The sequence below is a fragment of the Centroberyx affinis genome, unplaced genomic scaffold (assembly GCF_046629955.1).
Source record: "Centroberyx affinis isolate AG114_WGS23_722 - 3 ecotype Tasmania unplaced genomic scaffold, CSIRO-AGI_Caff_v1 ptg000635l_1, whole genome shotgun sequence".
Lineage (NCBI taxonomy): Eukaryota > Metazoa > Chordata > Actinopteri > Beryciformes > Berycidae > Centroberyx > Centroberyx affinis.
Window position 1 is genome coordinate 247,516 of NW_027279261.1, and position 14,326 is coordinate 261,841.

At 41.6% G+C, this 14,326-nt stretch overlaps 3 protein-coding genes across 3 annotated transcripts; 2 read left to right on the plus strand and 1 right to left on the minus strand.

Moving 5' to 3' along the window:
- The first annotated feature begins 481 nt into the window (after positions 1 to 481).
- orai1a (ORAI calcium release-activated calcium modulator 1a) lies at positions 482 to 2,131 on the plus strand. Its single transcript, XM_071518801.1, has 2 exons — positions 482 to 795; positions 1,581 to 2,131. Exons 1-2 carry the CDS (start codon positions 682 to 684, stop codon positions 2,127 to 2,129), a joined length of 663 nt encoding a protein of 220 aa, XP_071374902.1. The 5' UTR covers positions 482 to 681; the 3' UTR covers positions 2,130 to 2,131.
- A 3,137-nt stretch (positions 2,132 to 5,268) lies between these two features.
- LOC139643609 (rho-related GTP-binding protein RhoF-like) lies at positions 5,269 to 7,640 on the minus strand. The gene is made up of 6 exons (XM_071518800.1): positions 7,553 to 7,640; positions 7,283 to 7,474; positions 7,014 to 7,101; positions 6,781 to 6,890; positions 6,367 to 6,501; positions 5,269 to 5,633 (listed from the first exon to the last, which is right to left on the minus strand). Exons 2-6 carry the CDS (start codon positions 7,415 to 7,417, stop codon positions 5,463 to 5,465), a joined length of 639 nt encoding a protein of 212 aa, XP_071374901.1. The 5' UTR covers positions 7,418 to 7,474; positions 7,553 to 7,640; the 3' UTR covers positions 5,269 to 5,462.
- A 1,220-nt stretch (positions 7,641 to 8,860) lies between these two features.
- On the plus strand, positions 8,861 to 14,115 carry LOC139643630 (histone-lysine N-methyltransferase SETD1B-like; the record flags this gene model as incomplete). Its single annotated transcript, XM_071518834.1, has 8 exons — positions 8,861 to 9,001; positions 9,149 to 9,253; positions 9,472 to 9,742; positions 9,861 to 9,973; positions 10,170 to 10,931; positions 11,440 to 12,153; positions 13,455 to 13,593; positions 13,690 to 14,115. Coding segments are annotated over exons 1-8 (2,671 nt in total), but the record flags the coding sequence as incomplete, so codon positions are not given.
- Positions 14,116 to 14,326: the final 211 nt, after the last annotated feature.

Below are 14,326 nucleotides of genomic sequence, written 5' to 3' on the forward strand. Positions count from 1 at the left end.
AGCACATGGCTAAAGACCTTTTGTTGGGAACCACTCTTCAAGTCGGCATATGTCCAATAGACCAAGCAGCATTTTATTTCATTCAATAAAGTTGTATATATACCTGTTTCGCCTTACTTGTGTTACTCCCACAATCGTCGCCCACCCAAATACACCGTGGAGGGCGCTAGCGAGCCGTGTGAACCAATACTAAAAGTTGAATTAACTGAAAAATCGTGCTGCTTGGTTGATTAAATGTATGCCGAGTTTACCAGAAGAGCCTAATGATTTGCAAAAGATCTCAACGAAGTACTTCGAAGTGTACAAGTTTGCCAATAAGCAAAGTAGTGCTAAAATTGCGAGAGTTTGAATGGGATTTGGTGTGCCGTTCACTCTATACAAGAGAGAACGTATCGTATTTGGCTCGAGGAGGCGAACTGCTACTACTGTGTCTGAACGGAGCATTGGATTGTGGGTATCTTGTGTTTCCTGATAGGCTCTGACAGTCAGCTGTTGCAGGAAAGTTTTGCCATAGTTTGATTCTCATATCTTGTGTTTATTACATGCTACACCGCACTAAAACCTCATACCCGACGTGCGGTGTTCATCTGCATCTACTTAGTCGAATATTGTTCTGGGAACCGGCCAGGTTAAAAACTATTTATATATATATTTTTAAAACTTGGTAGAGCAACTTTCGGAATGAGTTTGAACGAGCACTCCTTGCAGGCTCTGTCATGGAGAAAACTCTACTTGAGCCGAGCCAAATTAAAAGCCACAAGTCGCACCTCAGCTCTTTTGTCGGGATTCGCAATGGTAAGTTGGCTTTGACTTCACTGATCCCGGTACAGTTACAGTAATTACGCCCCGTTTCCGACAACCGCATGAATGCACACTCAATAACGCCGTCGACTTAAACCGGATATCAGTTTGTGACGCAGATTGATCCTCTCAAGTACATCTCATTATCACTCACCAGTCAGCGCGATAAGACAGGGGTTCCTAAACGTTTTCATAGCAAGGTCCCCCAGATATACACATTAGACCACCAACCACCTTTTCATACGGTTAGGTAGGTGGGGAGATACTAACAGTAAGAGTGAAGACTGTGATCGATATAGGTCATTCTTAAACATTCTCTGAGTGCACCTGTAGTGAAATTAAACTATTCCTCATTTTGCTGGGGGACCCCCTGGAATCCCCTCAAGGACCCTTGGGTGTCCCCGGATCCCCCTGTGGGAGTCACTGCATGAGGAGACTTAGAGATATACAACAGTCATGCTAATTATGATGTTGATGCAGTCTGGTGTAAAAGGGATACAGGTTTAAATTAAAAGAGATTACATCTTGCTCATTTCAAAATGAACTGTGTACCTTTTAAGAAAGTGAGAGCTGGTTTTACAAAATCATTTTTGCCATGGAAGTAAAACCACAAAAACACTTAGGTTAATCTTGATAAGCTTTCTTAAGGCATTAGTAGTTGTGAATGTGCTGTAGTTTTCTGCATTTTCAAATGAATGTTAGGCATTCCCTTCCTCTTAACAGTAGGGTTATAGAGCCCGTTGCAAATATTAACAGTTTTCTTGTTTTGTTTTTCTCAGGTTGCCATGGTGGAGGTACAACTGGAGGAAGATCATGACTATCCCCCAGGACTGCTCATAGCCTTTAGTGCCTGCACCACGATTCTGGTTGCAGTACACCTCTTCGCCCTGATGATCAGCACCTGTATCCTGCCTAATCTGGAGGCCGTCAGCAACGTTCACAATCTCAACTCTGTGAACGAATCTCCCCATGAGCGCATGCACCGCCACATAGAGCTGGCTTGGGCTTTTTCCACAGTCATCGGCACCCTCCTTTTCCTGACTGAGGTGGTGCTCTTGTGCTGGGTCAAGTTCTTACCCCTCAAAGGCCCCAACCACCTGGGAAACAACACCATCAGTTCTGGCGAGGCAGCGGCCATCGCGTCCACCTCCATCATGGTGCCGTTCGGACTCGTATTCATCGTGTTTGCCGTTCACTTCTACCGTACACTCGTCAGTCACAAAACGGACCGGCAGATCCGGGAGCTGGAGCAGGTTATTCGGCTGCAGAACCAGCTGGACCACAGAGCTGAGAACGACGACCTGCAGGCCTCCGCTCATTTCCCCTGATTGTACTGAGACAGAGCAGCGGACTCTCAGCAGTAGTTTTATTGTGAAACCTCTGGTAAAAGTTTGTTTGAATAGGTTATGAACTGCGCTGAAACGCTTTTAGTTTAATTGCAAGTTGCTTTCGTCATACGTTACACATTTTGACTCGATCCACAGTTTGGAGACTGCATGTTCATTGTCTTCCGCACTTTATGTATTATGGAAATAGTTTTAGCTTGACTCTTGTCAAGGTAAAGCCTTTGCCCCCAATCTGGGCAATAACGTTTCAGTGGCTTGTTTATCAACATAAGAATATTTTTACTGTAAGGCCAAAGCCGGAACCTCTTCAAACCTGACAGGCACTTGTGTGCAATGTCATAGAAATCTGTCTGGTGGCAATTTGTTATGCGTATTTATGGAAGTAAATAGCTACCTGCATAGTTCACATGACCCAGATGCACAGTACAGTTAAACAGCTTCACTTGCAAGCTGAGTTTAAATTTAGAATAAGCAATGAGCAACAGTGTCAGCAGTGGGTCACTTTCAGGTACCATTGGAGATGGTTGATAAATGATTTGCTCTTACTAACACATTTTGCCAAAGTGTTATGTTATTGTTGAACTGAAAACACCCGTGGAAGGAAAGCCTCATCTCCCACTCTAGGAACACACAGTTCTTAAAACACAGTTCGTCAGTTCATAAAAGGTGTAAAAATGACTTTACTCCTTTCTAGTGAGTCTTAGCCAGCGCAGCACTTCATGCTGATGTACATTTGAATCAAGCCAAGCTTGTGAAGCTAGTTCAGGCAGACAACTCAAGTGGCGCTGCTCTCGATCAGCTGGTGTGTCAGTTGAGGTTGCTTACTGCCATCACAAATTGTGCAGTCTTTTTAAACTGTTAAACTCACTGCTCATTCTCTGCTGCTGTTGCTGTTGCCTCTGCATCTGTCACCCTGCCACCACCCCAGCATCCACCTGTGGGCTCTGCTGCTTCATGGTTCCCCATGTGGGGGTTGCATTGATCTCTCCCTGCTCTCGCTTTTGGCCGGCTTTAAATTACGCTTTGCAGGGAGTGAAACGAAACTGTCTTGACGCCAAAATACAATCTATATTTTCTTTATGCTTTATAAAAATGCTCATATTCAGTGCACGAGTTGTGTGACTGAATCAGTTACATTAGGGTCCCTGTCTGACCTGGGTGCTTTGAAACTTTGTCTTTGGCAGCTTGAATACCAAAATTATGGAATGAGTTGGTTCCTTTTTGAAAATATATCAGGCCACAGTACAACTCTAGTCTATTTGATACACAGACACCCAAACTCACTGGACTGGGAAGGTTGCTTTGAAATTGTAATAGGTTTTTATATTGGCTTTATTGTTAGCCTCTGTAACCATAATTAGCCATGATTTCAGGTTGTGTGAAATGTTTGTGTTTGTAATCTCATAGTTAAAATGCCCTTTTCCTTTCCCTTACCCAGAAGGCCAGTAATCAAGATTTTTCAGTTCGCTGAACAGTTTACATTTTACTGTTTGCATGAGCGCCGTATCTGAGGAGCTCTAACAGACTGTATGAAATCTGTCCTCAAGGCATATGATAGAAATACAGTAGATTCATATTTTCAGTTACTCAGCATTTAGTGCTCTATTAGGACAATAATGTTGTACAAGGAAACAAACAACATATGTGTATGTTAACAGCCAGCAGTATTTTTCTCCTATCTACTGTTTGAGGCAACATCTTAAAAATAAATGCTGGTCAGGAAGTGCTTTAATCCAAAGTGCCTTACTGTAGTGAGTGCAAACATTTTATCGCATGGGTTCAGTGGGAATCAAACTGAGTTACAAAGGACTGCATGTTGAGCATGATGAGGATTTTAAGACTTTTTCTACTTTCAGAGAACTCATCCTTTCATTCAATCTGTCTCATGTAAAACTGTGTGGAGACATTTGCTTGGTTTAACATTGCTCTTCCAACTCAAGAATATACTGCAACCCATGAATCTGATTACTGGTTTTGATGAAAGAAGTATTGGTGAAAATGTATTCCAAAGCATGCATTTCTTGGAAATGTTTTGAAGTTTGTTACTTTTTTTACTTTTTGTAGATCACAAGCTTGAGCATGTTTATGCACCCTGTATGTTTATAGATGATGTTAGTGTGGATTATACAGTGTGATCTTTTTGTGATTGTCCTCTGGCACATTGTGGACTTGCTTCAGCGTGGTTTGACCATGCAGTTCCCCATTTTGTTTCAAGGCCCTCGGTGTAATGGACTTGTGGTAAAATAACCACTTCAGAAGTCTGTCAGTTGGTACAAAAGCTTTATTTATGAATTGATGGAGAACAGGCTGAAATGAGGAAACATGCACACAGCTTATATACTCTAATGGTGATGTGTGTCACGGTAATGTAGTGCACACAAGTTTCATTTAAACTGGTACAAAGTTTATCATAACTGTAACTGTTACATAAAGCGGAGGAGGAGGAGCTGTAGAAGACCAATATTTTTCCACCTTGCAGACTGTAGTTTATTATGTTTCCATCTCCAAAATGGCCGTTACACCTCTCCAAAGCACTGGTTGTTTATGTATGTAAACGTACAAGATGCTGCTTCTTGGAGACTTTCAAAGGGGGTGAAATGAAGATAGTTACTGATGCAAACAGCTACAGTCACTGAATGTTGAATACACACACCTTTTCAGCAATTTCTGGCTCACTTGTGCTGTTTTATGTCAAAGATTATTCACTTTTTAATGAAATCTAAGTTATATAATGCAAAGGACATCATGGAAGTGTTGGAGCCACTGCTTTCCTTGATGATTTTTGATATTTTGTCAGGATTGACAGATCAAGGGAAACAGTGACATGTTCCTTTGTTCTATGTGCGGTTTATATATTTTACCCAGTGTAAACCCAGTGTTATATATGTGTGTTATATATATGTTATATATAGAAGTTTCACTGCTTGTGTGAACACACGCCTTTTAAGCAGGTTTTCAATCTTATTACGTGTTTACATGTTTGATGGTGTTGCAATTTGTTTGCTTATCTGTGTTCTTTTAGCAGGTCAATAAGTTGCAACTTTTTGGCCTGCTAAGATTAAGCAGGATTTATGTTGCCAGTTTGGTGAATAAACACATCTTTTGGATGAATTGTGATTTACATTTTTTTATTATTATTATTACAAAACACCAGTGTCAAATACAAATGCATTTATGATGGACTCTTTCAAAATTTTAAGGAAGTCAGAAGGAAAACCACACAGGAAATGTGTCAGGATGAAGCAGCAAAAAACATGGAGCACATTTTAAAGTCTGAGCGTAGTGTCTGTAGCCAGTAAGGCCCATGGTCAGGCATCAGAAGAGGACACAGAAACTCCTCTCTCTGACTTCTTCCGATGTTCTTGTTCTTGTTGCAGCCAGGGCTCGTTTGGCAGCTTCTCTGAATATGTCCTCCACATTCTCCCTTAACTTGGCAGAGCACTCTATATACAGCTCAGCATTGATTTTCTGTCTGCCCTCTTCTCCCTGCCAGAACAGGAATGTTACAACACACTTTTGCAAGAAGTACTTCATATAGTTGGTAAAAATGTCATTTAGTTGTGCATTATGAATGTGCTAATGTGCTATAACACAGGTCCCACTTCCAAGTATGAGTGCACACATATACTGTCTGGTACCAGGCTCAAATAAGATATTGTGTCAGAGAATTTCCCTAATGCTAAAATGCAATCATGTTGGTAGTCTGTATAGTCCGATAGTTTAGTACAACGCATGGGTATCAGCAGTGAACAATGGAAACAGTGGCTAATCTCAATCCGGCCACCCAGTCAATCTGTCACTACAGTTGCCATGTTTCTAAATTGGACCCAGAAGTGTTTTTTTTTTTTTATTACAGGCAAATAATACACATAACACACAACAATATGATGACATGACAATATACCCTCACAAAAAAAGAAAAGGAAAAAAATAAAATAAATAAAAAAGACAAAATAAAAATAATAGGATCCCTTCAGTAATTCAAATAATTAGATTGAGAGTACCAGTACATTTAGAAACTGAAATATACATATGACAGGTAGAGCGTATTTAGAGTTTTATATAATTCCACTCTTCACTAGAGCAAATTTGTTCCCATTTCATATCGTGTTGTGCTACTTTGTAATGGTTTGTAGCAATTATTTTTTCCAAAAGAAATTGGCTTTGCACTGTATTTTTTAAGAAACTTAGACCCAGAAGAGTTCGGTAGGCCTGATACCTGGATATATGTGACCTGGTTCTGGCCTGAGGACCAGAGTTTCTTGGTCAAGATCTTGTCTCTCCGTAGGTCTGCCTTGCACCCTACGAGGATGATGGGCACACCTTGGCAGAAATGCTGCACCTCAGGGTACCACTAAGAGATATTAAACACATTTACATTGTAATATTAATGAGCAGCACAAAACACAACATGATATTGCATAAGTCAGGGTGGGGGTCAATTTATTCTCTGCTTAGTCAACTGAGGAAGTGTGTTTTCTCATATTTGTAAAGTGAAAAAAATGTCATCCAATCTGTAATGAAATAAGTGAGAATGAAGTCTTCAGCTACTAAATGGCAGTTTCAATTTGAAGTAATCCTGATATCAGTGTTCCCTACAGGAACAGACACTACTGGCACAACAGAGGAATACCTTTATGAAGACATTATCAAAGCTCGAAGGACACATGACATCGTAGCAGATCAGCACCGTGTTGGCATTCTGGTAGGAGAGAGGCCGCAGCCGATCATAATCCTCTTGACCTGGCATTAACAACATCAGCATTGCTGTGATGCTTTTGAGGAATGACATGACACACCCACCACCGACCTGGGATACCTGTTTAGCAAGGTGTTTTCAAAAGTGTGTATAGAGAGAAACTTTACCTGCAGTATCATAGAGATTTAGGCGAAACTGTTGCCCTCTGTATCTCACACTGGCAACACTCTTCTCAAACACTGACGGCACATGTTCCTGAAAGAAAACCCCTATTTGTCTTTCTATACTTTACTGCACATGTTCATTTGAATTAAAAACATCTTGGACTATTTTCTTCCATGTTAAAAGGGAGTTTCTATCATGTTTTAATTCAAACATTGAGATGAAAATGCTGAAAAATACAATAGCCAAGTCTAAATGAACTGTGTTGCCTTACCTCTCGAAAGTCTCCTTTAGTGTAAACCGTGAGGAGCGAGGTTTTCCCACAACCTCTGTCTCCTACAATAACAACCTTGAATTCCTCTTGCTGCTTGGCATATCCTTTGCTTTCCCCTGATCCTTTCTGGGTCATGTTTTCTGGAGAGGCAGATGGGGAAGGATGCCTCCACTGACTGCAAGCCCCGGCAGACTGTGTGGAGATAAACCAGAGATAAACAGAGGCCGCAGTAGAAACCCTGTAGTGCTGCAGAAAGGTAAAGTTACTTACATTATACAGATAGCAGAACAGAGATGGACTTCCCTCCACCTCCACTTCATAAACAACATGATGGAGGAGGCTGCATGACCAGATGAGAGGTTTGGAAATGCTTATTAGGAAACAGGAGTACCCACACCCTTTAAACCTGTTGATAGTCCCACCTTCTCCTAATAGGACGTCCCACCTCCTACCTGGGCAGCTCAGCTATTTAGACAGCCACAAAAATGATTGTCATCATCTACAGCTCTCTATCATTACTATGGAATGAATGAAATGTAATCCCAGTCATTACTGAATTTGAAAAAACTCAATTAGAGAGCTTTTTCATTTACAATGCAAATTGATGTGCTGTTTTGATTATTAGTGAGGACTGTAATTATTTCCCAAATGGAATAGGGCTATCGTTATAGTCTAATTAAAGACGCTCAAGCTGTATTGCGGCACTGTATGCCTTGAATTAAAATCCCAATGCAGATAGCCTAAAATTATATTTGCTTTAAATAGACCTAAAGGTTCAGCACCAAATGTAAGTCTTTTTAGCGTTTGCAGATGGAAAACAATCCTAACTTGAACACACACAAACAAACAAACAAAAACAAAACATTCCTCAGCCATTAACAGTAGCCTATGTAGCCTAGGGTATATGGTAATATAGGCTACGTATATGATCATTTCATTTGAGAATTATTATTATTTCTGTGACGGGACTATGAATTAGGAATTTAACAGCAAATTTCACTATTCAGTGCCGAGAAAAATGAATATAGTTTTCCTATAATACATTTTCAAAGGATCAGACTCAATAGACCCTATTGTTATTAGATTGCTTAACAAACGTATTATTAGGGTGCATAAAATCAACATTAAATTCCTGTCGATGCTGTCACCTCTTAACCCCCCATTTTGTTTTTCTCAATCTCACCGAAGGATCTGTATTTCGTCACCCTCACTTGGCGGAAGGATCCATAAACAAACCTGGACGACCTTCTGTAAACACCGAAAATCACAACGTCAACAGGTGCACAATGTAGGTCCATTAAAGGATGACATTTTGGTGCAGGTAAGTGAGATAAAAAAAAATATGTCTTTGTTAAACTTTATTGTGGTTATTTATGTTTTATTTTACAGCCTTAAATACGCGGTGTTATCTTTTAGAAGAGAAGGATACAGGTGATGCTCTCCATCACCTGTTGGGGCGTGTTAACCTACAATGGAGGAACAACGGCTATAGAACAAGCTAGCAGGTAGACTAATCCTGGTGAAGATGATTAGATTACCAGCGTGTATTTGTTATATCTTCAGGTTTTGGTGAATGTAATGGAAAGCGAACAACAACAAACTACCGAGAGAGAGACAGCGCCCCAGTATTGGAGAAGTTGCAAGTTGATTATAGACCCGTCGTTGACAAATGGACTCTACAAAGTGTACCGTTATGATGGACAGCATTTCAGCATACCCGTGAGCATTTTTCAAGCCAATTTATTGTTGCTTCACAGACCTTCCTGTCTTAAACAGATAATATGAACAAGTTCTACCATATGGTGGTATACTATTCCCACAGGCATGGATGTTTTCCATTAAAATAATACTTGCTGTTTACCTCAGGTTGATGACTTAGGAGTGTTTCCTGTGGGTACAGTCAGAGATCCCCGCATCTGTCGGCTGTGGAGCAAATGTGATAGGACTGACCTTTTGCTTCCTAAATTTAAGGTGTGGAATTTATCCATGATTATGGTCACTATGATAATAATAATAATAATGATAATAATAACAACAACAACAAAAATAATAATGACAATAATAATACTGATATGTTGTAGTAGTATTACAAGTGTTATTAGTATTAGTAGTATTAGTATTATTAGTGTTATTATTAATATTACTATTATTAGTATTAGTATCATTTGTTTACCTATATTTCATTCCAGATTGATGAATGTTACGTTGGCCCTATTCCTCCCAAAGAAGTGACATTTTCCAGGTTGAATGACAATGTAAGGGAGGGCTTCCTGACTGACATGTGCAAGAAATATGGGCACACTGAAGAAGTAGAAATATTTTACAATCCCAAGAACAAGAAGCATTTAGGAATTGCCAGAGTGATTTTTGACTCTGTCAAGGCTGCAAAAGACGCTGTTCAGCACCTCCATCAGACTTCAGTGATGGGGAACATTATTCATGTGGAAATTGATCCAAAAGGTAAGACAGGCACACTCTTGATAGGAACTTTAATATTAATTTTCATGAATTGGAATTAGTTGTTGTCAGCATTACTTATGATTACCTTTAATTTACCATAACATGCAACCCTCTCCAGGTGAAAACAGGACGCGATATCTCCAGCTCCTGTTAAGTGGGCTCTATACCCCTTGGACATTGCCAGTGGGCAGCAATGAGCAAACTCTTCAAAGCCTTATTGACAATTTGCCGGTAATTTGCTGTAGCTGTTTAACATTTGTTAAAGCTGCTTTTGTACAGTTTGAACACTGAAGTAACTTATTGCTATGATAATTATCATACCAGACCAGACCAGCTGTTAAGTTAGTAAGTATTTGTAAGATTAAGCTTTCTCAATAAATCTCATGTTCTCATCTGGTTGATCTGAACCATTGTCCACCTCCTCCAGGGCAGCACATCCACCCAGAGGCAGGGGAACATCTCCAGCCCCACCAGCGTCGCTACACCTCTCTCTCTGGACACAGCCTACTCCAGTATTTGGCAGGATACGCCCTGCAGCTTTGGGCTGACACCATGTTCTCAGGGAACCCCCCGTACTCCTTGCCTGTCTGGAACTCCCCTCTCCCAGGACTCTTGCTACTCCAGTCTTCAGGCGACTCCGGTCCTCCAGGGGGAGCCCCCCTCCTACAGTGTTCAGAAACCACTAAGACGAGAGGTCTGCTATCGCAAACCTGTAAGGTATCATGGGAGATCCCGCAAAAGCTCAGACTTCAACTCAATTTTTAAGCATTTCCAGCCGCTGTTCCCCCTCCCTGCCCAAATGCAAGCCACAGGTAACAACCAGCAGCCTGCCTCGTGGGGTCAGAATGCACAATCCTCTGCTCACAACAGTACAGAGCCTTCCTTTCACCTCGCCCCGCCTGGTCATGAGTCCAGCGAGGTGGTCTCTTCCACCTCTAAGGCTTTATCGCTGAACTGCAACTCTCTCAGCATCTTAAGCATTAATGTCATAGATGAGAGGCAGGCAGCAGCATCTTCCCCACCTGACTGCCATGCGTGCGTAACAGAGTTGTCCCCGACTGCTGTTAACGCATCTCCTGGAAGCCCCCATCCAGAGACGGACAGCTTGGACTCCCGCATTGAAATGTTGCTGAAAAAGAGCCAGAGCTCCCACGCCTCGTACTTTGATGGAGGGGCTTTGGAGTCTGCTGTACAAACTCAGGACAGCCCCACTTCACCTTGCTTAGCTAAATACTCTCCTGCCTCAGATTACTCACTTGATTGCACTCCAGCTCTTTGCAGGTCCCCCACAATCAGCCCACAATCCTCCCACAATGCTCTAGAGGATGTCAGTCCAACACCCCTCACTGACAATGAAGAGGATGAGACTATCCAAGCTGTTGCCTCTCTTTTAAGAAACTCCCAGTCTCCCACTTACTCTCATCTCACACATATAGAAAGAAGGGCTAATGCAAACAAGACTCCCTCAGACAAAGATAAAAGAAGACGCCAGTCATTGTTATATCTCCAGGTAATACAAATAGAGCCCTGACATATCTTCTACGCAAATGTATAATACTGATATAATGATGGTACTTTCTAAAATGTATTTAACAGTATTTAAGTTAATGGATACAGGTAAGGACTTCTAGTTGTCATTATATGCTGCTGTACTTCATTCATGAATCAGTCATGATTTTTTTCTGTCTGGCCCACAGGAACTTCATGCACCAAATGAGGACAAGGAGCGCTTTAATAACAAACAATCTGTACCCAGCAAAGAGCTCTCCTCCCTGCCTCAGCCTCCTCCCTCTTCCTCTTGCATTCTCACCACTCAACGCCTTTCCTCCAAGCCTCCCCCTGCCACGTCGTCTGGACACTCTCACCCGCCTGTCACCTCTTTCCCTTTCCCCATCCCTTCCGTTCCCCCCTGCATTCCACCTTTCCCAGTTCGCCTGCCAAACGGCACTATTCCCTTTCCACCTCCAGGCTGGATCCTGCCTCCAGGCCATCACACCGGTCTCCCTGTGCCCCCTCCTCCTATCCCCCCCCCTCCCATTTTGCTTGGGCCCCCTCCACCTTTGATAGCCCCACCCTCTGTTACACACCCTGTGCACCCCTACCCTTTACACATGCAACCTGCTGAGCATTTGGACAAGGGAAATCCCCCAAGGCATGGCAGTGCACCCTTATCATTCTGTGGGCCGCCCTGGCCCAGTTTACCTTTTCCCAGGTTCAACCCCTTTGTGCCACCACCGGGGTACAAGCCTGTGAGGGAAAACCCTCATAAGGTCACAGTGGAAAAGGTTTTGGGAGTGATCATGGAGGAACTGAAGTCAATCATTAAAAAGGACATTACACGTAGAATGATTGAGGGGGTTGCTTTCAAGGCATTTGAGGAGTGGTGGGACTGTCAGGAGAGGAAAGCAAAGGTAAGTTCACCAGACTGTCATAGCAGTATCCCTGTAATGGCAAATAAAATACATACGTACATATATGATTGATTGGCTGAGTAAATGAACTGTTCTGTGTTCTTTGCCATTCTTCAATGACAATGCACTTTTGAAACCAGTAGGTTCAGTATTATTGCTATTGTGTTGTTGTTTCATTCCTAAGTTTGCTGTGGCTCCTTTGAAAACTGGGGTGGAAACAGTGGAAGAGAGGACCAAACCAATAAATCCCATCAGTCACATCATAGGCCAGCGCAAAAAAATTCAACTGCCTTCTTTCAAGGTAGCACTAAAACCATTCAGCTTCATATGAAAGGTATCAGAATTTGGCTTTTGAATTATGCCATAACTTCATATAATGTTGGCTAACATTGTTATGCAGGTAAAAAGGAAAAGAGTCCATGATCCTACTACATCAGAAGAGCTAGATAATGTGTCGTCTTCTGCTCATGACAATGAGAGTCATCTAAAAGATTCTGGTAAGTGCTTTTTATTCAGTTAGCCTGTATTTATATGACCCTCACTGATCATCTGCTGTAGACTGTAGCTTACTCAAATGTGTTACTGTCTTTCCATGTGGCTTTAGAAGTAAAAATGGGGGATGATATAGCGAGACCTTCATCTGAAAGAGCTAAACCAGTTGGAGATGGCTGTCCATCTCTGAAACGCAGGCATGCAAGACCGCTTGAGCTTGACAGTGATGCTGGTGAAGAGGAAGAAGAGGACAACACACTGAGTGACAAAGAAATTATATTAGGCAAAGAGGAGAATACTGTGCCAGTTGATGATGCTCCTAAAGTCCAGGTAAATAGGGATTTTGCATGAAAAGTTGGCTAATAGTAGAATTACAAATAATGCCCCAATTCAGAATTAAATCAGTGTAACAACACTATTTGAATGAAGTCATTTGAATGGTGTGTTACACCGTTGTAAAAACATTATGGATTAGAGAGATTTTCATCAAGCACCTACACAGTAATATTGTTTACTACTTACCGAAAACTTCATTAACTGTGATCTTGATCCAAGAACTAATAATATGTGAAAACTAAAAATCTAATCTAATGAAAATTAAAAAAAAAAAAAATACTTTCAGATGTACAGTATGTAACTCATGATGGGTTACAAAAAAAACTAAAAAGTTGATTTCAAGTTCTTGAAGTCAAGTTCTTTCACAACAATATGTAAATATATAATAATATTTATATGGCCAAATAAATTCTGGATTAAATAAAGTATAACATATTGCATAGTGTAACTGGTCACTCTGTTACTTTCATTAGTGTGACATAGGTGATCATGATGATGGTGATAATTATGATGATGATCATGAGGAGGAAGAGGAGGCAGTACAAAAACACACCAAGGGTGACGGTGGCATCATCTGCAGACCTACTGATGGAGTGCAGTTCTCAGATAGCGGTATGTTAAAAGATCAGACAATTATAGTGTTGTAACTGTGAGCTATGTAAATAATGTAATAAACACTTTGACATGTTCTTTTGTTTTTAATTGAAGCAAGTCTTTCAGAGACCAGCTCCTCAGAAGAAAGCGAATGCTCTTCAGACTTCGACTCGTCTGACTCCTACTTCTCAGACACTACCGACACGTCCTACTCTGACCTCTGTTCTGAAGAGGAGGAAGACACGGAGGAGGATGGCAAGGAGGCCAGAAGTGTGGAGTGTGTAGTGATATCGTCAGACGAGGAGTCGATGGAGCTCGAGCCCCCCGTCACCCCCTCAGCCCCCCTCACCCCCGGAGCTCAGCTGGAGCTGGAGCTGGACCTGCAGGACTGGTCAGAGGGGGCTCATGGCGAAGAACCAGAGGAGGACCGGTACACATCTTGTCAACATGACCCCCGTGATCTGGATGCTATGATGGAGTTCCGAACCAGCGAACACCAGGACCAGGACCTCCAGCCCTCATCACCTATAGGACTTCCAGGTGTGCTGTATCCCAGGAGTTGGAAATAATTCACAGCATCAGGTCAGATAGTGTCAGCTAAGGTGTCAATCAAAGAAAAATATGCTAAATTTACTTTCAAGTACTTTCCTGTGATTGTTTCAACTTTCTTCTATAAAATAAACCATGGAAAGTATTTCCAAATATTATTTGACCCAGGTCTGCTTCATACATATTAACTCTGGGGGGTAAG

What these genes read in the sequence shown, in the direction of transcription:
- orai1a (XM_071518801.1), top strand. Translation starts at nt 682, where the DNA reads ATGAGTTTGAACGAGCACTCCTTGCAGGCTCTGTCATGGAGAAAACTC. An exon ending in TTTTGTCGGGATTCGCAATG is followed by an intron (nt 796 to 1,580) that starts GTAAGTTGGCTT and finishes TGTTTTTCTCAG; the next exon opens with GTTGCCATGGTGGAGGTACA.
- LOC139643609 (XM_071518800.1), bottom strand. Translation starts at nt 7,417, where the DNA reads ATGACCCAGAAAGGATCAGGGGAAAGCAAAGGATATGCCAAGCAGCAA. An exon ending in CTAAAGGAGACTTTCGAGAG is followed by an intron (nt 7,102 to 7,282) that starts GTAAGGCAACAC and finishes GTTTTCTTTCAG; the next exon opens with GAACATGTGCCGTCAGTGTT. An exon ending in TTGATAATGTCTTCATAAAG is followed by an intron (nt 6,502 to 6,780) that starts GTATTCCTCTGT and finishes AATATCTCTTAG; the next exon opens with TGGTACCCTGAGGTGCAGCA.